Source organism: Nannobrachium achirus (assembly GCF_963921795.1).
Source record: "Nannobrachium achirus genome assembly, chromosome: 20".
Taxonomy (NCBI): Eukaryota; Metazoa; Chordata; class Actinopteri; order Myctophiformes; family Myctophidae; genus Nannobrachium; species Nannobrachium achirus.
Genome location: NC_137827.1, coordinates 32,642,119 through 32,665,129, shown reverse-complemented (window position 1 = coordinate 32,665,129; position 23,011 = coordinate 32,642,119). Strand labels below are relative to the sequence as shown.

At 42.9% G+C, this 23,011-nt stretch overlaps 1 protein-coding gene across 2 annotated transcripts in view; it reads right to left on the bottom strand.

Moving 5' to 3' along the window:
- The window catches only part of fndc3ba (fibronectin type III domain containing 3Ba), a 165,913-nt gene that overhangs the window by 15,750 nt on the left and 127,152 nt on the right, over window positions 1–23,011 (bottom strand). For both annotated transcript variants that reach the window (XM_080751206.1, XM_080751207.1), the window contains exons 18-23: window positions 21,078–21,196; window positions 20,274–20,379; window positions 19,185–19,357; window positions 15,603–15,716; window positions 13,999–14,148; window positions 6,226–6,503 (exon numbers count right to left, since the gene is read on the bottom strand). In XM_080751206.1, coding sequence (XP_080607332.1) covers window positions 6,226–6,503; window positions 13,999–14,148; window positions 15,603–15,716; window positions 19,185–19,357; window positions 20,274–20,379; window positions 21,078–21,196 — 940 coding nt within the window. The remainder of the gene's footprint in view (window positions 1–6,225; window positions 6,504–13,998; window positions 14,149–15,602; window positions 15,717–19,184; window positions 19,358–20,273; window positions 20,380–21,077; window positions 21,197–23,011) is intronic.

Genomic DNA, 23,011 nt, shown 5'->3' with positions numbered 1-23,011 from the left:
ATCCCGGGTGTCAATTGAACTCTGAGAGCGTGCGACGGAATCAAATAGACCTGCATTGGGTTACACTTACTGAGTAACGTATGGGTAAATTAAGACTGAGGATTTTACTGTGCAGTGGTCTACTTAGACCTATGTGCAGGAAATATTGTTTGTACAGGATTATGTCAGAGCCATATGTACCAAAAATTACTCCAGCAGAAGCTATATGTACCAAAAATTACTCTAGCAGAAGTACATAAAATTGAAGAACAGCTGCATGTTGTTCAGCTTTATTTCTGTTATGTCAAAATCTTTTTATTTTTTTTACAACACGCTTATTTGGCCCGACTTCAAACAAGCAGAATAATGGAGAGGAGGTATAGAGGACACAATAAAGGATCAAAAGAACGTACAATGTATCATGTTGATTCTGGTGTCTGGATGTTCAATGGTGGACTATGGACGTACTAGTCCACAATGTGTCACATGTTTTTATTTTATTTTATGAAAAAAACATAAAATTATGAAAAGAAATACAAGCTTTCTGCCCAACTGGGACAATACAACAAAGAATACAGTGTGTAGAATATTATAAGTAAAGTATAAGTGTAAGCATGCACCCCTCTCTCTCTTGCTTATACTGTATAACCCAGTTAACCCAGGATTAGTTTTTTTGTCACAGAACCAAACAAAGCAGGTGTAATGTGATTTTAAATTGCATTCCGTTGTTCCAGAATCACAGGAATGACATGTAGCACAACATCAGTGTCTAGTGTTACACTGTGCTGCTGTAGATAGATGTTAATACATTTACATCAATAGCCCAAAATACAGACATTTAATGGACTGAGCAGCTCTCACCGCAGTCACACTGAAGCATTTTCCTTTACTGAACGACATAAAGGCTGTTCAAATAGAAAGAGCATGTAAGCCTGCCAGTAGTCAATAGGATCATTCTACAGTTTAACATTTGACTTCATTATGTTTTCTTGCACTCTCATTTTCTCTCACACATGCACAAACAACTTGAGAGGACAACTGACTATTAGTCGTTTGACATTATACATTTACAGCAACATCCTATGCATTTATTTATGTGTTACAAAATACTGTCTCAAGCTATTGATGTGTTGATGAGATTCCAGGGTGTACCGTAGTGAAGCTGGTTGTTGTCGACCTGGTGTGTGTAATGCACGCACGCACGTACGCGCGCGCACACACGCACCCACGCACGCACGCACGCACGCACACACGCACGCACGCACGCACGCACACACACACCAACAACAAAAGCCAAAAAATGGCAATTATGTTGTATTGTTTATTTCGACCAGGCCTATCCATTTCAGGGTGATTGATTTAAATGTGTTGTTGTTGCCACTGTAAGGTCAGGATGAACTGGTGAATCACTACTGTGCGTGTGCCGCAGAGAGGGGGACGACCTGCTGTTGTGTAACGTTGCGATGGTGGATTTATGCCAGCAACAGGTTTTTTTGGGGATCAGAAATACATTTGAGCGGTTAGAGGCAGAAAGGTGCACGGACACTAAGAGGTCACACTGCTGCTGTTGATTTTGTCAGCAAATTTAGATTTCATTTTAGTCATATTTGAGTCAACTGAAATGTTTTAGTGTTTGTTTAGTTTTAGTTGACTAAATATCAAACCATTTTAGTCGACCAAATCTAGTTAATTTAGTCGACTAAAATGTATTTTGGCAGGCCTTGACAGCGTCATAACGCCTGATTTTACACTTGGTTGCATGCTGAAAATAGACAATCTAGCTATTTTCAGAGGCAGAGCGCAACACCCGAGCGCAACCAAACATAAAATTACTTGTCTTTTAGTTCTACTGTATATCTTGGATCTCCCTAACATTTTAGTCCAGTTTTTATTTGTTGAAGAAATTGTCAATATATTTAGCCTTAGCAAGGGGGAGAAGACAGCCAGCCCCATGGCCTCCCCTAAGTAACAAAAAATATTGTGAAATAAAATGTCGCCAACCAATCATCAAGGACGATGATACACGAAAGAAGAAGCCTTAGTTTTAGTCATCATAGCTTAGTTTTTGTTTAGTTTTTATTTAGTTTTCGTCAGTGAAAAAAGGTAGTCGACGAACATTTTTCATCATAGTTTTAGTCGGCGAAATCAACACTAGCTTAACAGTGGAACAATAATGCCTATCCCTATTCCATGTCTGTACCTTCTTTACAGAACAGTGGGAGGAATAACTTATGGCTTATGGCTGCAGGTTGATTAGCTGCTTAACATCCCTATGAGAGGTCATGTTGCAGAGTGTCTGACATTTACAGCCTGATACTCCGCCTTTAATCTTTTATTGGAATTCATGCAGCAGCAAAGTGAATATGCCCACACGCCCTAGGGCTGTACGCACACATACACACACACTAGTTGGTTTTACGCACGCACGCACGCACGCACCACACACACACACACACACACACACACACACACACACACACACACACACACACACACACACACACACACACACACACACACACACACACACACACACACACACACACACACACACACACACACACACACACACACACACACAGAAAACAGCCAGTAACCTTTCAGAAGTCCTGCAGCTGGATGATTCATTAGGTAGAATCCCTGGAATCACACACACCCACGCACGCACGGTGAGCTCGCAATGGGCCTGGTGTACAAGATTCACTACACCTCCAAGATACCCATGTACCTGACAAACTACTTCCTAAAGGTCAAGGGTGTTCACGATCACAACACCAGAGGCAGCTCCACTAATCATCATCAACGTAGATTTAACACTAAACAAGGCTCTAACTCGTTCTCCTGCTATACCACCAACATGTGGAACGCCCTTCCACAAGCCTTAAAGGAGAGCAAATCCCTAGCCTCCTTCAAAATTGGTATGAAAAGTCACCTTCAGGCAGCTGCTACCCGTGTAAATAGACTCCCATGCTCCCCCCACCCTTTGTTTCTGCCTTTGTATTTGAGGTTATGCTTTTTCTGCTTTTGAAACTGATATTATCCTAGATAAAGTACAATGTTCTATCCGTCTGTCTTTCAATGTTATATGAGATACTTAAAGTGTGGTTCCTGTGGAAATAAGCCTTGGCTTTCTAGGATCTCCTTTTAGTTGACCTTGTACCAGTGATTTGTACTGTCATGAAACTGTACTTTTTTCTAATGCAAACTTCTAATAAATTCTTCAATCAATCAAAACAAAGGGCAAGATATATCCATCCAATGGGTGATCATCAACTACAGTACGTATATATGAATGAGATGAGATGAGGATAAAGAATGATGTGTAATACTGTATAAGCTCTTGGAAGTTCACTGTTGTTTCATCCACCTTTGTTTTAACAAGAACCATGAGAAGATTTAAACTTTAAAGCAAAGGGGGAACAAAAACACAGGGGGAAAACAACACAGTATTCTCTGAGTTGTTCCCCTGAGTAAACGCTTGAAACCACAAAACACCAAAAACAAAGTCCCATTCTTTACAAGAGCTAACAAGAGCCATATTTTTACCAAAGTACTTACAGTAGAAATCATACCAGGCTACCACAAAACATCACCCTCATCTAAATCGTGCTTAATCTTCTTTAAATGAGTTGCAGAGTCAGTAGTAGTCACCCGAGAGAGTAAATTTTATCCATTCTCAAAAAGAATACGCTGACCCATTTCATTCATAAAAAACAGTCCCTCTAAATTTGCATACTGGCCATCAAAATTAAGTTACAATATATATATATATATATATATATATATATATATATATGTTACAGTATGTTCAAGAAACCAGTAAAAGTTGTCAAGGAGCACTCGTTTTGACGTTCACCACACACTAATCACCACCAGATGGCGACGTCAGCCACTGCTCTGCCATTCACCAGAGTGTATATAAGAGAGTTACGTCACGCTTTGAACTCGCCGCAGACCGGAAGTGTTTACTCTTTATTTACTAGCCTAGCCTAGCCTAGCCTAGCCTAGCCTAGCCATTAGCTCCATTGTAGTCACTTGGACAGGGCGTTTAACGTGCGCTTGCCCAGGCCTTACGGCCTGGGCATAAATATAACGATTGCATTCACCACGGCTTCGTAACTCGCGCGGCGCTCCGCCGGCCGCGCGGCCCTGGCCCGCTCTTCGCGGCCACTCGCGCCTGCGGCGCTCGGGGGCGAAGAGCAGGACCAAGGTCCGCTGGCCTTCGCGCCGCTTGGGGCTTCGTGGACCCAGGGGGGCCTCGTAACTCGTTTGGGCTTCGTGGATACAGGGGGGCTTCGGTAGCCGCTCGCAGTGTCGTGGACAATAGAGCGGCGTACCGCCTGGAGTACGTTGTTGTGGCGACCGCTTGCTCCGCCCCGTGCCGCACCACGAGTGCTCCGCGTCTCGAATGTGCTGTTTCTCTAATATACTATGACATATATATATTGTACTGGATGCTCTCTTCACCATAGATCACTTTCAGTGTTTTGATAGAATGCAGTTCATTAGCTCATTAAACTATTCATGTGTTTAAAATGGGGACATTTACATAAATAGGCTAGCTTTCCAACTGTGACATACTACAGGTTATTAAACAGCATGCTCTTCTCTGCCACTAAGAGGGCAGGTGCTATTTTATCTTTCTGCACAATCAAACTCACAGGCCTTTACTAAACTATATATCCTGTCAAAATCAAATTTGCATTGAATTAGCAACACGTGCTGAGCATGCGCTTGACATTTGCACGCGTCATTTCCTTTCATCACTCAGGATAAGAAGATTACAGGTCATGGTTTGCTCCTCAGTTGGGGTACTGTACATACGGTGAACATTCATTAGGACTGATGCCTTCACTGAAGCTGTGCTTGACAGCCCTCCTGTCGTACAGCTGCTCCAGAGACATTTAAAATCTTAAAGCAAATCTAATGGAGCAAAAGAACGTGCTTGGCAAAGACATCTGTCTACACATGGCTGCATAACCTCAGTTAACTTTAACTGAAGCCTGATGGAGAAATCAAGACTGGCAAACTTCTTCGATTGATTTTTAAGGTTAGTTATTTCATAGCATCAAGTAATAAAACAGACAATATACATTAAGTACTTTCAAAACATAAATTATGCCCACAAACACAGCTACATTATTCTGAACTACCCTCCAAGCGAAGATGACAAAACCTGGAGTCTGAAACAAAACACCACCCACACACACATATGAATTATGAACAGGACAATCCAAAGTTTTCCTCTCTGGTAAATAACAGAACTACCGTCATCAGCGCGCACGCACACACGCACACACGCACACACACACACACACACACACACACACACACACACACACACACACACACACACACACACACACAGTGTTCCTGTCTCAGTGGAAGCTATTATGCAAGAGACCAGAGCGACGCTGTAACAAAAACAAGTCCAGAATGAAAGCCACAATATGCAGCCACTTCACACACCTCCCGCGCTGTCACTGACACACACGCACGCACCCACACACATACACGCACGCACTATCTTTTTTTCCTATTTCCTGGAAATAAACAGGGATGCACACACGCACGCACACATACGTATACGTTTAAACAAGCTGGTTGCCAATGTATATTGCCTTGCAGTTGTTGTGTTGTGTTGTGTTGTGAGTGAAAGAGGGTCTTTCAGCATAATTTATGATGCAAGTACCATAACCATACACTGTAAAATCCTCAGTGTTCATTTAACTAATTTAAGTGTATAAATGTAGCTAAAGGGACCTTTAGTCAGGAATCGATAAATTCCCACAAGAGTTTTTGTGTAGAGAAATACAGCGTCCATAATAATCCTGTTCACACGAATAACGTTTTCAAACATAATGCACACTTTCCCAGACAATAGCAGCATTTACCTGATGCAGAAATCCACAAATAATTACGAATTAATGATGAAATAATGATGTGATATCAAAATAAAAATGTGAAATGTACAGTGACAGGGACGTGCAGAGAATATTAGAGAGGCAGGGGCTGACATTTCTAAAAGGGCCTTTTGGTCAAAATATTGAAAATAGCAGACCTGGAGGTCGGCTATTTTCAGTACTTGATACCACACAAAACTAAGCATTACATTTCTTTCACCTTAGTGAAAACGGCATTCATGGTCTGGAGAGGGCACTTTTTACAGACGGGTAAAAGGGCAGGGGCTCAAGGCCCCTTTGATGTCTATGTGTGCACGTGCCTGTACAGTGAGACGTAGTGTACCTGTACTCGCTGTCAGGCTGTAGGCCTGTGACGAGGTGACTGGACCCCGTCTCCTCTGCGATGGTTTGGCCGTCCAGGGTGATGACGTAAGAGGAGATCTCCGCCCCGTTGCTGATTGGCTCCTCCCACTTGAGGAAGAGGGCGGTGGAGGGGGAGTGGTCTGACTCCGAGGGGGGGTGGTCCAGGAGGCAGAGGGTGGAGACCGGGTCAGGACAGGTGGCCGGGGTCTGGAAGCTGACCTGCTCACTGTAAGGGCCCGCCCCCGCCTGGTTGACCGCCTGGAAGGGGAACAGGACAGTAGGACAATGTGAACGTTTGTGGTATCCAATACCTTATGGGCTGTTCTTTACACTGATTTGTACAATATCAGAGAAAACCGGCACATCTTGTCCACATATCTCTATCACACTGTGGTTCTATGGGTTTGTCGCTCTGACATCATGCTCTGATGTCACTGTGATGTCAGGGGAACTCTTAACAGAATGGGTTTGCTGCTCTGACATCTCGCTCTGGCTTGATGTCCCCTTTATGCCCATATATGGAGATCGCTGATGTAATCACGAGTCACGCTTGCAAATGAATTACGTCCTTGTCCGTTTTATGCCCATATATGGAGATCCCTTTCCCGATGTCATCAATACTAAGCGCATATCTGGGAATGCCCATATATGGGCATGTTCTGACATCACATTGTTGACTATCATGCAGGGAGGGGTCTCCATATATGGGTAACTGGTCCGATATACATCACTGGCCAGATGGCCAAGAATTGGCGCGACCTCGCATGTCGCCCTGAGGTGTCTTACTACTTACTAGTTGATGACTGTCCTTCATTACTTCACTTCATTTGCAATGGTGTGTGATAAGTGATAACGGTAATTTATTTCTGGCAGAGAACTCTGTTCGTTCGTGTCTGGCTTTACTAATCTAGCAAAGCACTGGACCGTTTGTTTTTCGAATAGTTTTTCTTTCTTTCTTCTTTGAACACTTTTTAAATACTGGAAGTCAAAAGGAGTTTGGACCAGGCTGAAACTTCACAGAACTAACATCATATATAACTGCAATCCTAGACTGGCCACGTGAAGTCTGAGGTCCACATGGAACCCACACCATTATAACAGTGGTCCTCAAACTGTGGGGGTCCCCAAATTATTTTGGGGGGTCCCCAGATGATTAACTTAATGTGCAACATTGTCTTCTCACTCAACAGTAAACAAACCAACACAACGTTTAAGTGTATAGAGGGTATCTGCACATTTCTAAAGTGACAATTTAATGTATTTTAACACCTTCTAAGCCAAGGGGAGCCCCTTAATGTTAAAACCGTACTATATCGCACATCCCCCCAGGGACTCTCAGCCACGTCGTACATTCCCGGACTTTGTCTTTAAAACCGGAATAAAAGCTTTTGATCCGAAAATCGGCGATCGTCTAACCTTCCCTAGTCACCACTCGTGCACTGATGGCTCATGCAGACCGTGCATGAAGCAGAGGTGACGTCAGCGCCTCTCCTTCTCCAAGGCACCTTCCACCCATCCGTTTACTGTCTACACACTCGAGCTCCTCCTGCAGCCATGCTTGGGGCTATGCTAGCGAAACTTTTCAGTTCTGTTCTTCAGTCACACATGGACTATTTGCGGGGACATTTACGTGAAAGGATCGCGCACGCGAAACGCACGGGGACATCGACGATCGGCCAAAACCCCCATTCTATCCCAACGGAGATCGAGAAAATCATGGTGAGTTACTGGCCTGGGGGGAAAAAAAAAAGAAAAAACAGCGGCGCTGTTCAAGATGGAGGGGCTGCGGGGTCATGTTTATAAACATAATATTATGTCTCAGATCACAATACAATAATAGAAATTTCACGGCTAATCTACCAACCACCATTCTATTTCGGACTGCAACGTGTTAATAGCCTACCTCTAAAATGACAAATTAAACATTGGCCAAATTGTCAAACATTAGAGGCAGAAATTGGGAAAATAGCAGATCTACATGCTCACAACGCCTCACGTTGCGAGGCGTTGTGAGCATGTAGATCTGCAATTTTCACAATAGAACCGTGATATAGAAAATGTAATGCCTCAACTCTTAGTGCTTGTCAGGGTGTGGGGGGGGGTCCCCAGTTAAAATATGATTATTTTGGAGGTCGCGGCCTGAAAAGGTTGAGAACCACTGCATTATAAGACCCTCTTATAGACTTGTTTATTGGATTTTCAGGTTGCCAATTTGAAACCATTCATTGTTTGGGGTACTTGTATTCCATCCTATATACACTTATGCCCATACATTTGAATAAGAATGAGATGAGGACAAAGATGAAGGACAGGGAATCATAAAGGGTGAACTGGAGAGGAGAAGAAGAGAGAGATAGAGATGGAGAGAAGAGAGAAAGATGAAAGGTTAATGAATGGACAGAAAGACAGACTGATCAACAGATGGCTACAAGGGACATAAGAGAAGATAACATAGGAGAAGGATTAATGAGCGGTGAGCACATCCTCAAGCTAGACAGGGGGGAAGGATAAATGTAAAAGGTTCTGGACAAGATGAAAAGAGCATGAGAGAAATAGAGAGAGATGAGAAAGTAGTGTTGATGGGGGAAAAGGGGTAGAGAATAACAACCCAAGAAACAAATCCATAGGGAACACTAGGCCATTTGCAGTGTCACTTAACAGCACATTTGTATTCACATCAAGTGTCCTATTTATCAAATGCCCTTCAATCCATTCTCACTAATAATCTTTCTCATTTCCATGATGCAAACTCATTGAGGGGGAAACAATTATCTTCTATAAAGATCCTGCCAAGGTTCCTTCCCAGTAAAATCCAGTGGTGGAAAAAGTACTAATGTAGAAATACTCTGTTACAAGTAAAAGTCCAGAATTCAGAATTTACTGCAGTAAAAGTAAAAAACTATTGGTATCAAAATGTACATAAAGGGGTACTGTCACCTAAAGGGGTACTGTCACTTTAAAAAGTCATCTTAAAATATTAATATTTTTATGATGTCATTGTGGGAATACGCAATTATAAGCCAATCAAATTAATTGACTGTACTTAGACTACTTACTTTACTGGTCAGCTGTTGTTGGGGGGCGAGGGGCATATTACACTGTGACATGAGTTTCAGACTATTTCAGACCGTTTTCAGAGAGACCACGTGACCTACTGTATCATACTATTATAATTTTGGGGTGTGTCAGCGGGCCTTTAAAGTACCAAAAGTAAAAGTAGTTTTTGAAAATAGCAGATCTACAAGATCACAACACATTGCGATGAAGTCATGTTGGAGGGCAGGAGGCTGGGAAGGCAGATCGATCTCCATCACTGCACTAGCACCTCCTACAGGTTGGACAGGGTGCCTGTTATGGTCGGAAAGCATGTTCCTCCGCAGGCGTTATGTCCAGAGGTGAAACGCTTCAGGAAGGGGTGAAAATACACATGAAGTCTCATGTGTATTGGAGGAGATACGTACTCAACTACACCCTCCCACATGACTAACTGTAGAGGGCAGTAATGACAGGGACTACATGTGTTGGGAAAATTGAGAATTGGCAAACTAGTATGGGGCCCTATTTTCGTCCATGCCCTACCCCTTATCCCTAAACTCTTTTGGCATTTTTTTTACTATTTTGATAAACATTTTTAAATATTTTAAATAGCTGATCTACCAGCTCACAACGTGTCGATGTAGATCAGCTATTTTACTTTTTTTCTAGTAAAAAAAAGGCAAAGAAGTTTAGGCTTGGATGAAAATATAGCTCAATGAATGACAAAAAAGGAAAATAAATCATTTGAATGAATGAATGATTGAATGAAGTGATTCATTTCATATTATCTTTTCATTTTATATTATCTTGTTGGGAGTATTTTATTTCAGACAGCACACGCAGGAGGTGTCTCCCCTTGCCAAGATTCAGGGCGACATCTACACGATTCATCTTATATAGAGCATGAAAGTACAACATCATCTGCTGCTGTACGTTTATGGCATGATAAATCAAGCACACCTCGAGTTGTACAGCGGAACACGTGTCTCTAGTAAGAAACATAACTATAGTTATGGTGCGTAACTTAATATATATTATAACTGAGGTTCGTGCTCGGTAAGGAGGACAATCATGCAGACAGTATTTATTCATATTCTTGATTTATCTTCCTCTTTCAAACACGGTTTGAACTGACTCTGTGATTAGGTTTTGACTCGTCTCCCAGAAGGTAATACATCCACTTCTGTTTGAGTGTCTGATAAATCAAGTCCACCTCGGGCACTTCAAACAAGTTATGCTTAAATGCAATTTTGTGCAGATTTGCGGGGGGAGAAAACGGGTTGAGAGCCCGGCAGACAGAGGTCACACAGAGATCAACGTACTCACAAATGTTCTCTGCACATCTGTTTACCTGACATGCAAGATGTGTGTACTCTACTCAAACATGCGCTCTGGCTACTGTGGCCATGCAAAATGAATGTGGACAACACACACACACACACACACACACACACACACACACACACACACACACACACACACACACACACACACACACACACACACACACACACACACACACACACACACACACAAATGTATTACTGTACTTGTGAGGACAGCAACAATTTATGACGGTGATTGTAGGATTTTTACATTTTTATACCTAAACCTAAAACCATAAATGTGCATTGTCGGTGAACAACACCAGCGCAAACATAAACCCAGGTTCTAATCACACTTAATTCTAACTCCCAACCCATAAATCTAACCTTTAAATGTAAAACAAAAATGCAAAACTAAAAAAAATTATAATAATAAAAAGATCTTTAACCAGCATTCATGGCCACCAACAGGTTTAATCTCCGCAAATATAGATACACGGCCACGAGTCCCAAGCACGGGCCGGAGGCCTCCACGATGCAGAGTACTAATGAGAGCCGTGAACCTTCACCCGCACCTGGGGACGAACTGAAAGTGGACGCCGCAGCCTTGAAAGCCGACATTCTATCTGAGCTGAGAGCGGACATTTACTCTATTCTCAAATCAGAAATTCAGAGTGTGTTTGCAATCGAATTCGATTCTCTCAAAAGTGAGCTGCATGAGGTTAAATCTGTAATTGCAAACAACACAGCAGCCATTCGCTCTGAGCTGGATACTGTGAAGACAGCTATTGGAGACGTGGAAGAGGGCCTGTCGACATTGTCAGACACGGTAACTACACTGCAATCTGACGTGACCGACCTCAGATCAGAGATGGAAGAATTAAGGTCGAAATACAATGTTATGGAACGGAAAATGCGGAGCTCCAGCATTCGGATAACAGGCGTCGGCGAGACGCCTGGCTCATCCTCTCCTGCAGCAGTTTCTGAGCTCCTGAAGCAAGTTATAAACGACCAAAAAGATTTCCATGTTGATCGCTCGCACCGGAGCTCGGCTCCAAGCAAGAACGGACGGCCGCGGGTGATTATTGCCAAGCTCCACTACGACCGGGATTGTGCTGAAGTGCTACGTCAAGCGCGACAGCATGGCCCGTACCAATACAAGGGAAAGACTATTGCCATCTATCCAGACAGAACAGCGAGGGACGCCAAGATTGCAGCCTCCTTTAACAACTTAAGGCTTCTTCTCAAAAACCGAAGCGAGGTCCGCTATGGCTTTGCACACTCAAGCCGTTTTCTCATCACGTTCAATGGGATCACTAAAGAATTCGAGTATCCAGAGTCTGCGATGGCCCATGTGAAAGACAATATAGTGACGACAGAGGCTACTGAGGACTGACTCCCCATGATGCAACTCATTCTATCCTTTCTCCCCACGTAGGCTATAGACTCTAATCATCTTTTTTTCTCTCAGTGGTATTTTTCTTTTATTATTATTTTCATTAATGGTATATGGCCTAGTTGTGCCTAATATTTGGTTCCATTGGAATCTGTGTTATCCTTCCTACAATGTTGTATTTAATTAGTTTCAGCTTACAATCTTGCAGTTCTATAAATGGAACGTGAGTTCCTAAATTGTTTCACTGTTACCCTGGCTGGAAGATAGATAACACTGATAAATGTTTGCCTTATTTGCCACTGACTGCAGAAATACCTTGATGTGCCTTATTTTTGTTATTTTGCAAAAGTTTTTCTAGAGACATTTATTCCCTCAAGGCACCATTTGCCTAAATTCATATGCTGGTTGAGATTGCACTTTTGACAGCTCTTATTTGTTACACGGCAGTATTGATCAAGGAGGTTGAAACTTGAAGCAGCCATTTCATTCTATTTCCTATTCCTTATTATATGAATATGTATAATGTGTCCTTAACTTGTATAGGGGTCTGGCGGACACATACTTGCTGGTCACTCCAGCGTTCCCCATTACCAACACACCGTATGTTGGCGTCTTTTCTTCTTTTCTGTAGTAAGGAGTATAGCTGTCATCATCCTTTAGGTGACAAGAGCTGGTCTTTTCTCTTTTCTTTCTCTTTCTTTTTCTCAGACCTGTACATTCGCTTATTTCACTATATCTGTATTTTTTTCTATGTTTAATCATTCTTGGGTGTATTTGCACTATGGCAGGTTTCATTAATGTTATGCTAACTTTTATCTGCTCTTTCCATTATCTATCTCACTATATCATTGTATGTCACATTATCATGTTAAAGGAGATGCATATAGGCCAGTTCTATTCCATTAGGGATCCATTTCGAAAATTTCACACAGCCTGGCAGGCTAATCTGGCATTTATTGAAAACATGGAAGCAGAAACTGACTGCATTATAGTGCAATTTATTTTATTTTGTATAAGTGTGTATGTGTTTTTGTTTTTTCAATCTATTCTTAAATCTGACATTATATTTATACAATGTATGTTATGTTTTTTGTCCTGTTAATGTCTTTTTACAGGTCTGTGGGGTGGGGTGGGGTGGGGTGTGTGTGTGGGGGGGGGGGTGTATGTATATTCTATGTTTAAGTTCTTTGTATAATAATGGAAAATCAAAATCAATAAAAAAGACCTTGATCAAAAAAAAAAAAGATCTTTAACCATAAAACAAAGATTTCTCTTGTGAAGACCAGAAAAATGATTTTCACGATGTCTGCTTCTCAAATTCTACTATACCTATGGGTATATCTGAGGTACACGCAAGCACGTACGCACGCACACTAATTAATGTGACCTCCTGCGGTCCTGCTGGGCCATCATGTATAAACCTCGTAAAGGTGCTCATAGAGTAACCGTGTAATATGCTTTCATACAATTCATAACCCAGTGAAAAGGGGACATCACAAGTGCAAGTGTGTGTGTGTGTGTGTGTGTGTGTGTGTGTGTGTGTGTGTGTGTGTGTGTGTGTGTGTGTCTGCATGTTTCTGAGTGCTCACAAAATCCTGAGTGTTCATTTAATTCTGCGAGCATAAAAATTGACCTGTAAGATAGAAAACAGTTCCTGTTAATTCTAAGCTTTCAGAGAATCAATTACCCTTGGCCTTTCACTCTGCGTCTGTACATTTTCCTTCTGTCCAAGGTGTTCCGTACGCATTTGTACGTACAAGGCTGTGTGCGCAGGTGAGTGGTCTAGTGTGTTTGTTTGTGTGTATGTGTGTGTGTCTCCGAGTGTTAATGTTCTCAGCTGCATTTGTGTTATCTGTAGCCCGCAGTGGTACAGTGTGTCAGGTCTTCAGGTCTGACAGTGTGTGTGTGTGTGTGTGTGTGTGTGTGTGTGTGTGTGTGTGTGTGTGTGTGTGTGTGTGTGTGTGTGTGTGTGTGTGTGTGTGTGTGTGTGTGTTACCTGTAGCCTGCAGCAGTAGAAGGTGGCAGGCGTCAGGTCTGATAGTTCACACTGCGTGGCTGTTCCAGAGTAGATGAGTTCCATGGGTTCCTCCTCTCTGGCCCACTCCAGGCGGTACTCTGAAATGTCTGCACCAGAACCCTCTGGACTCTGCAACGCAAAAGAAAGAGTAAAAGAGTGATAATTTAACTAGGTATAAAAAGGAACAACATGGATCCTTACGTTCCCTTTGTACACTCTCGAAGAGTGTCAGACCACAGAGTTATAAGAACATACATGGGCAACTGGCGGCCCGGGGGCCACATGCGGCCCCCACCTTCACTTAATGCGGCCCTCAAGTTAATACGGAATAATGATATATTATTGATTTCAGCTGTTACAATTCCAAACATGACCTGCTTTAATTCTGTCAGTTTATATTAGTAGCTTAATGACTAGTATAGTAGTATTCAAATGTCTTTTTTTGTACAATGTATTTGTATTCAAACTCATGAGTGTAATATGAGTGTATAACTAAATGCGTTTGAAATTAAATGAAAATGTTACATTTCAGGCATTCCAATAAAAAAAAAAGAAAGAAAAAAAAACAGGATTCCAATTCAAAAGAAGCAAAAATTGCCGAGAGCTTGTAGATCTGCTATTGTTGTCTTCTTTTGTATGAGATATGACAAAGTAGGACGTAGCAATATGCAATGTGGCCCTCTGGAGTGAAGGTGGAAATATAGTGGCCCTCGCCATCATCAAAGTTGCCCACCTCTGTATAAGAAGAATAGAGAGGGCACCATCCCCGCCCGTCCACTTGCATTGAGTTGCTCACCCAGTGCATGAAGAGTTTTCACCCCTTCTTCCGGGTAGTAAAACGTGACGTAGTGGGGCCTATGTGACGCGATTTTGTTAATGGACGCGCTTCAGAGCTCCCCCAAGGTTCTGGGGGCTTGTGTCAGACCCGTTAGGGTTCATAGATACACAGTAAAATCCTCAGTGTTTTTCCATGTGTTACTCCGGGAGTGTATAAATGGAAAAACACTGAGGATTTTTGCTGTGTATTGATTAAAACAAAAAAGGAAAAACGTGTTAATTCAGTTTAATTGAAGATGGAATTAATCTAGTCATAACAAAAATGGAATGTCTCTCTCTCTCTCTTTCTCTCTCATACAGATGTGCCAATTCAAAACTTCACATGTCCTGCCATTGGCAAGACCAGAACATTGTGTTTGAACATTGAGTTTGTAGATCAGCTATTTGTGCTATTTTTATGATCTTCTCTTACTACAACGTTTAAATCTACCTATGGTAGGTGGATTCTGCTTTTCAATGGGAATGGAGTGGTTTCTTGACACTTGCAGGTTTCTGCAAAAATACACTCCATTCTCCATACAGACAAAACAGGGAAAGAAACCTGTGGAAAACATGCATTTGCAGGATTTTGGCACTGAGCAGTAAATATTGAAGAGTTGAAACAGCACATTTGTATTTATAGTTTATTTTGTGGATAGTATTGTTCTGCTCCTGCCAAAGAAAGATTTTGTGTGTGTGTGTGTGTGTGTGTGTGTGTGTGTGTGTGTGTGTGTGTGTGTGTGTGTGTGTGTGTGTGTCTGTCTCACCTCCCAGCTGAGCGTTAAGCAGGTGTTGCCGTTGAGAGTGACGAGTGGCGCCGCACACTGACCAGGAGGACCTGCTGCAGTTGTCACCTCTGTTGGTTCTGAGTACACTCCAAACTGGACAGGATAAAACACACATGTACACACTTAGCACTGGAGCAGGCTTGGAGGACATGAAGTTATAGACATACATGCTGCAAAATTATGGTCATACTTTACCGGCCCATTCGTGTTTTTATCTATAACCGCACCAATCAGTGTAAAACTTTGTATGCACACTCCCTAGAGGCCAAGGAAGAACCTTTGCCATGTATTTTTCACATCTGTCTTTTATAGCATCACCAGGAGGCCGACCCTATGACGCAAATCATGAACGCAGCGTCCGATTACAATGAAACTTTGCACGCACATTCACATTATGTTGAGGAAAATTGCACCTATTATAGCGCCACCAGGAGGCTGATTTTTGCCCTATTGTTTGCAGACCGTTTACTAAGATCTCACAATAGTAAGTCTGCTCGATTCTAAATTGTAATTGAGCTGGTTTAGAATTATTATGACTCCACTGAATGTCTGCCATCTTATCTTCACATAAAGTTTACTTTCTACTCAGAGAAAAGAAAAATGACACAGCATTATTGACCTTGGAGATGATTTGGGAGAGGACGTGGGGTGTGTGTGTTTGTTGTGATTGCATCAGAGACCTCCAAATGTCAACGGCAGGGATAATTGTTTTCCTATCAAGTGTCTCCGTTTGACTCTTTAGTCTGGAGGATGTGTTTGTGTTTGTGTGTACGTGCTACTGTTACATAAGAGCCTGGATGTGGTGCAATAAATACCGTAAAACTTGAGGACACAGTCAAATCCTCAGTGTTCATTTATCCATTTGTAATTTGAGTTAAATTAACACAGTTAACACAGTTTTAGTTTCCAGCTGGATTCACCAACCCTTTTGACATTAAGTGCCATTTTCTTATCGTCTTGATAATCATTGTGCCATACCAACATTAATGACACCACAGCGAAATGTTATATTTCAAACAGATTTTGATTTCCCATATACATAGCAACCTTATTTCTTCCCCCTTCTTCTTTAGAAATACTTTCTTTCACACCAGGACATTATAATGATGATAATAGCAATCATCCACCTTCAGTATCTCCCAGACTCCCTCCCTAATCAGAGTTTGTAGTTTGAATGAATGCTGAATTATGTAGGTTGTAATACAGATGTGAGATGTGAATACTTTATTTTAAAATAAAAGTCCTCTCTCACACTTACGCCAGTTAAGTGTGCCAGTGTCTTTTCTGTGTCCTATAAGTGTGTTCTATGGTGTATGTTTATCACGTGTGATTATATCTGTCAGGCAGAAACCTCGTATCCCCCCCCCCCCCCCCCCCCCGTAAATTAAAGCCCTGCTTCATCATTCAAGACTGTCACACAAAACAGTTTGTAAATGATAAATACAAAACGAACGGTTTTGGACATACAAGGTTTCCACCCAACAGCGACGATGTGATGTTATATGTGTGTGTCTGCATGCTAACAAGCTCTGAGTGTCTGCTACCAATCACATTACAGCTAGAGTGCAGAACACTCACCGTATCTCTATTTGGGCTGTCTGGGGCAAACTTCCCTGGGAACACTATGTACTAGTGATGCGCGGATCGACCCGGTGCCCCCACCCGCCCGCCAACCCGCCCGCATGCGGGTGGGTGGGTCAAGGTTTTCAGACTCCAGCGGCGGGCGGGTGGGTTATCACCACTCTCATGTGCAAAAAATAAATAAGAATAATCACCTGTTCTTATTTGCCTTTTATTCTTAATAAGAGTAGGCCTATTAGAATAAGAATACTACGTTTGAATACGAGCACGACGAGCGAGCGAGTTTTAAAATGCGCCAGAGAGGAGCGGTGCAAGGACCGTCCCAATTCCGCTCCTGTGTGGGCCGCGAACCACATTTTGCCAACATTTGACACAACGTGAGCACAGCAGAGAAGATGCACAAACAATTCAGCGCATGTCGCTGATCAGGATTTAACTTATATGTCTCTGTCATCCACACAAGTCCGTTTATAATAATTTGTGTCGGTTAAGTTATATAACGAGCCAGTTAACGGATACGATTTGAAACACAATGTTCGCAAGTGAGACGGATTTTTTGACTGAATGAACCAACCACGCTCACCTCGAGACTCCCATCTCTCCAATCTGGTGATTAATCAATAACCAACAGGATTTAATATTGTCCGTCTTTTGCTGTCTGTTTAAAGTGCGAGGCGCTGTAGCCTATAAATATGATTGACATAAAACCTGAAACGCCATTCTTACCCGACGATGCCCCAGAGAGAATGAACGTCTTTGAATGAATGTCTTTTAGGCTAAACCAACCTGGTCTCGCCTTTTTCTCGTAAAAATAGTACAGCTAAACACCAATTTGAACAACACGTTTGTTTATTTAGCCCATGACAATATTGTGCTACTGTAGACCTTACTGTAAAGCGACGTTGGGTACTTAGAGAGCCGTATATAAAGATGAGCTATTGTGGAGATGATATACCATCTTTTTTTTAAATGGGGGTTGCGGGGCGGGCGGATTCGTTGATTTATATATTGTTCTGCGGCACGGGCGCAGGCGGGTTACGTTTCGTGCGGGCTGTGGGTCGTAAAAAGCTGACCCGCGCATCACTACTATGTACTATGTATGTACGTGTCTGTGTGTGTGTGTGTGTGTGTGTGTGTGTGTGTGTGTGTGTGTGTGTGTGTGTGTGTGTGTGTGTGTGTGTGTGCGCGCACGCATGTGCGCACGCATGTAATTGTTTTGTTTTTAATTATCAGAACATTTTCATAGTCCTCTCTGTGCTGATATTTAATGGCCCATAACAATCATACTGCCCACACAGCTAATTCCGTTTCAAAACAAACTGACTGTAACAATTCTACGGACACTTTTTTTTGTTGTTGTAGGCCAACTGGCTAGGTAGCAAACAGGTGTTGTTTCTCTGACCGTTTATGTTGGTTCCCAGGGCAACGGGATCAAGCAGGATGTTCAAGGCAGCTGTGTTATCGTATAGAGCCTGAAACTTATTCTATACAGCAGTGGTCCTCAACCTTTTCAGGCCGCGACCCCCAAAATAATCATTTTTTAACTGGGGACCCCCCACCCTGACCAGCACTAAGAGTTAAGGCATTACATTTCGTACAACACGGTTCTATTGTGAAAATAGCAGATCTACATGCTCACAACACCTCACAACGCGAGGCGTTGTGAGTATGTAGATCTGCTATTTTCACAATCTCTGCCTCTAATATTTGACAATTTGGCCAATGTTTAATATGTCATTTTAGAGGTACTAAAAAGTCCTTAAATTGTCACTTTAGAAATGTGCAGATACACCTAGACTTTATGTTGGTTTGTTTACTGTTGAAAAAGAAAACGATGTGGCACATCAAGTTAATCATCTGGGGACCCCCCAAAATAATGTGGGGACCCCCCTGGGGGTCCCGACCCACAGGTTGAGAACCACTACTATACAGTATGTTTGTGTGTGTGTGTGCACGCGTGCTCGCGTGCGTGTGTCTTACCCCAGCCTCGTTGGCGGCCCGGAGCCGGAAGCTGTACGTGGCTCCAGGTAGCAGACTACCCACGGTGCATTGCAGCTCCGTCCCGTGGTACAACTCTGCTGGCTCAGCGTCTCCCTCGCTCATCTCCAGACTGAACACACACTCCTCACACACTCCCTCTGAGAGGGGAGAGTCTGGACGGGCAGAACCAGAGTCGAAAAATAAATTAGAAGAGGGAAAAAATCTAAATGATAGAGGGAGGGAGAGAAAGAGCGGAACGTGGGGAGTGGGAGAGAGAGACTGAAACCTGAACGCGCTGATTCACACGTTGCTAAACAAGTGCAACAAGCCCCAGAAACACCAGGCATGCTGAACCCGTTACTAGTACTTTCCCAGTCTATAATAACCAGATGTTTTGATCATTATAACGATCGGATAAACGTCTCGCCGGATATGGGATTCCTGCCTTCATTGATCTATTCCTCCATCTATTCCCAGTGGTGATGATGTGAGATTAATGAGGAGGGCGGGAAAATGCCTGCTATGAATAATGTCTGACCTTCAAATCAGTCCGCTAATGGTCCCAACGCTACCCCAAACTAGCCTGATTCAATCACAGGCCAGGGATATTTCACCGGTTGAAGCGAGAGCTTCCTCAACTTCTTTCATTTTTTGAATTTTTAATGTCAGTCCACATTTATCAAATCAAATAACACAACTGGAGGCTCATGCCTGCCAATGCGAAACAACTCTAATCAGCCGTAATGGGACAGCATTAGGTGAGGGTAGGCTGGAATTAGGCTTTTTAATGGGATAAATTATTGATGGATTAGGTTGAAAATATGGTTGCATTAATGTTGGACAGTGTGGCACGCACTGAGCAGCCAGAGGTTGATGTAAGTGTTACTGAAAAGCAGCCAAAAGCTCTCAAGCAAACAAAAACAACACAGTGTGTGTGTGTGTGTGTGTGTGTGTGTGTGTGTGTGTGTGTGTGTGTGTGTGTGTGTGTGTGTGTGTGTGTGTGTGTGTGTGTGTGTGTGAGAGAGAGAGACAAAGGGTTCATACTGTATGTATGTATGTTTGTGTGTGTTTGTGTTCATGCACACTCACCCCACTCTAACTGAACTTCCTTGTGTTTGGCTTTACCCACAATTCTGGGCGGCTGGCAGGGCCCTGGAGGGACACTTAACGTACGGACCGGAACACTAACAGTACACTGGGGAGCAGAGAGGAGCATGGGAAATGCAGTCAAATAACAACGATCAATCATCACAAAGGAATTTGATTATCAAGAGTGGGATCTTTCAGAGTTAAATTAATATTCAGGATCTTACATCTTACGCGGATCCTGAGGCGTCACTGCAAGATATGCAGCCCGAGGAACTTTGTCAGCACCCACTCGTCCACTACTGCAGTGGTTCTCAAACCTTTCAGTCCGTGACCCCACAAATAATAATATTTGAACTGGGGACCCCCCACCTTTCACAAGCACTTTGAATTGTAGGAGTTGGCATTACATTTAGTTTGACTCGATCCATTCCATTTAGCAATTTGGCCAATGTTTGACCAGAGGTACTAAAAAGGTCTTTAAAGTCCTTAAATTGTCACTTTAGAGATGTGCAGATACCATGTATACACTGTATGTTGGTCTGTTTACTGTTGAGTGAGAAAACAATGTTAACATTTAACTAATCATCTGGGGACCCACCAAAATAATTGACCTACAGTACAGGTTGAGAACCACTGCATTACTGCATGTGTGGTTGTACTGTATGTGTTTAACGTCTACTTTCCTCTGAGGCTGTGTCCTCAAATGCCCACCCTTCAAATACCGGCTGTGAGTGTGTGTGTGTGTGTGTGTGTGTGTGTGTGTGTGTGTGTGTGTGTGTGTGTGTGTGTGTGTGTGTGTCTTACTGGGCTGTGTCCTCCTGTGCTGATGCTACACACACGTAGACGGTAGGAGGTCCCAGGCGTCAGGCGCTCGCAAACACACTCTGTTGCTGGACCACTGTACGCTACCTCCCATTGATTTGCTACGCACGCGCACACGCACACGCACACACACACACACACACACACACACACACACACACACACACAAAGCAGGGAATCAGAGTGGTTACACAACTCTTCATAATAGGCACATTTACCATAGTCGACATACAGTAGGTGTTCTTGACCTAATTAACAACCGTATACGCCACATTGTGTTGCTCTTTGTCCTTTTGATGATCGTACGATGTAGGCGTTGAGTTATGAAATGCATCATTATGCCTGTGAAATGGCAGGGTATTGTTATTTAAACACCTGTTCTGCGTTTCGCACAATGATTTAGATTTTTTCCTTCTTTCCCGTACTGTAATTATGTAAGGGGTACTCCCTACGTTATTTAGCAAAACATCTCAATGACTGCAGGTGTCACATGACCGCAGCTCCCTGCAGCAAGATGTGAAGTTTAAGTCAACAGTTTGTTTTAACACAGCTGGAAATTAGGTCTACAGTACCAAACCTGCCCAAACACTGTTGACACATTTTGATGCAGTTTTAGTCTTTTGAATAAAATTCCATTCAGTTTTAAAAAATGTTAGTCATCTGAAATGTTAGTCGACTAAATCTACAGATAATTTAATCGACTAAAATGTATCTTAGCAGGCCGTGATGTTGTCGTAAAGCCTGATTTATACTTTTTTTTTTTAACAATATATTTATTGAGTTTTTACTGATTTATACTTAGCTGCAGCCTGCAAGCTGAAAATAGCAGATCTACAAGCTCACAACATGCGGTGTGAGCTGCTATTTTCGGGAAAAGTGGCACCTTCGTTCAAACCACTTCTCCACTAGCCTAACATCTTCCTAATTTTTTTCTCTCTCACATGTACAGACACTAGAAGGTCGGCCGGCTACGCCGGCCTCCCCTCTAGGTTGTCGCGTTGTGTCTATAGGAGTAGATATTCGTGGGAGTTCCGACAAGATGGCGACCGAGTAGGACGCGTTTGTTGAGCTCTGTGGAGGTGCATAGTTTTCACATTTTTTAAGCCCATTTTTTACTGCCTTTATAGTTCTTTTGAGACTTTAAACGCCCAAAACACTGGTGAGCGTCTGTTTTTGCAGTTGTTTCGTGTTTCATGCCGAATACGATTAACACGAGGTCGAGGAGTACCAGGTCTCCGACCGCAAACGCCGACAACATGGCCGGCGCAATGCAGGGCGACGCTGACGCTCCGGTTACAAAGAGCATGCTGCGCGAGGTCCTCAAGGAATCACTGAAAGAGTTTATGGATGGTTTTATTCAACCCATGATGCTTGGCTTGGAGAAGAAATTACTGAAGAAGATTGATGACTTCGGAAAGGAGCTGCGTCCTGCAGTCGCCACGCTGAACACGACCGTGGCTGAACAGGGGGAGGCCATTGAGAACTTTGGTTCCTCCATGGACAGTTTGCAGATGTGTATCACTGAATTGGAGAGAAGATGTGCTAATCTGGAGGAGAAGCTCGTCATAGCAGAAGACCGGAGTCGTAGGAACAACATAAGAGTGATTGGGATCTCTCCTGGGCTAGAAAAGGCTGACCCAGTGGCCTTTATCCAGTCTTTTTTGCAGAAAACATTCCCCGACGAGTTTCCCGACTCCCCCCCGGAGGTGGATCGTGCTCATCGGACCGGCAATCCACGTTCTGATAAGCCAAGGGCTTTCCTGGCAAGGATCCATTTTTTCCGAGTAAAGGAACGCATACTCCAGCTCTCCAGGAAAGCAGGCCAACTGACATACAATGGCAAAAAGGTGTATATTTTCCCCGACTGGTCTGCTGAAACATCAAAGAGAAGGGCAGCTTTCGGGCCAGTAAAGGAA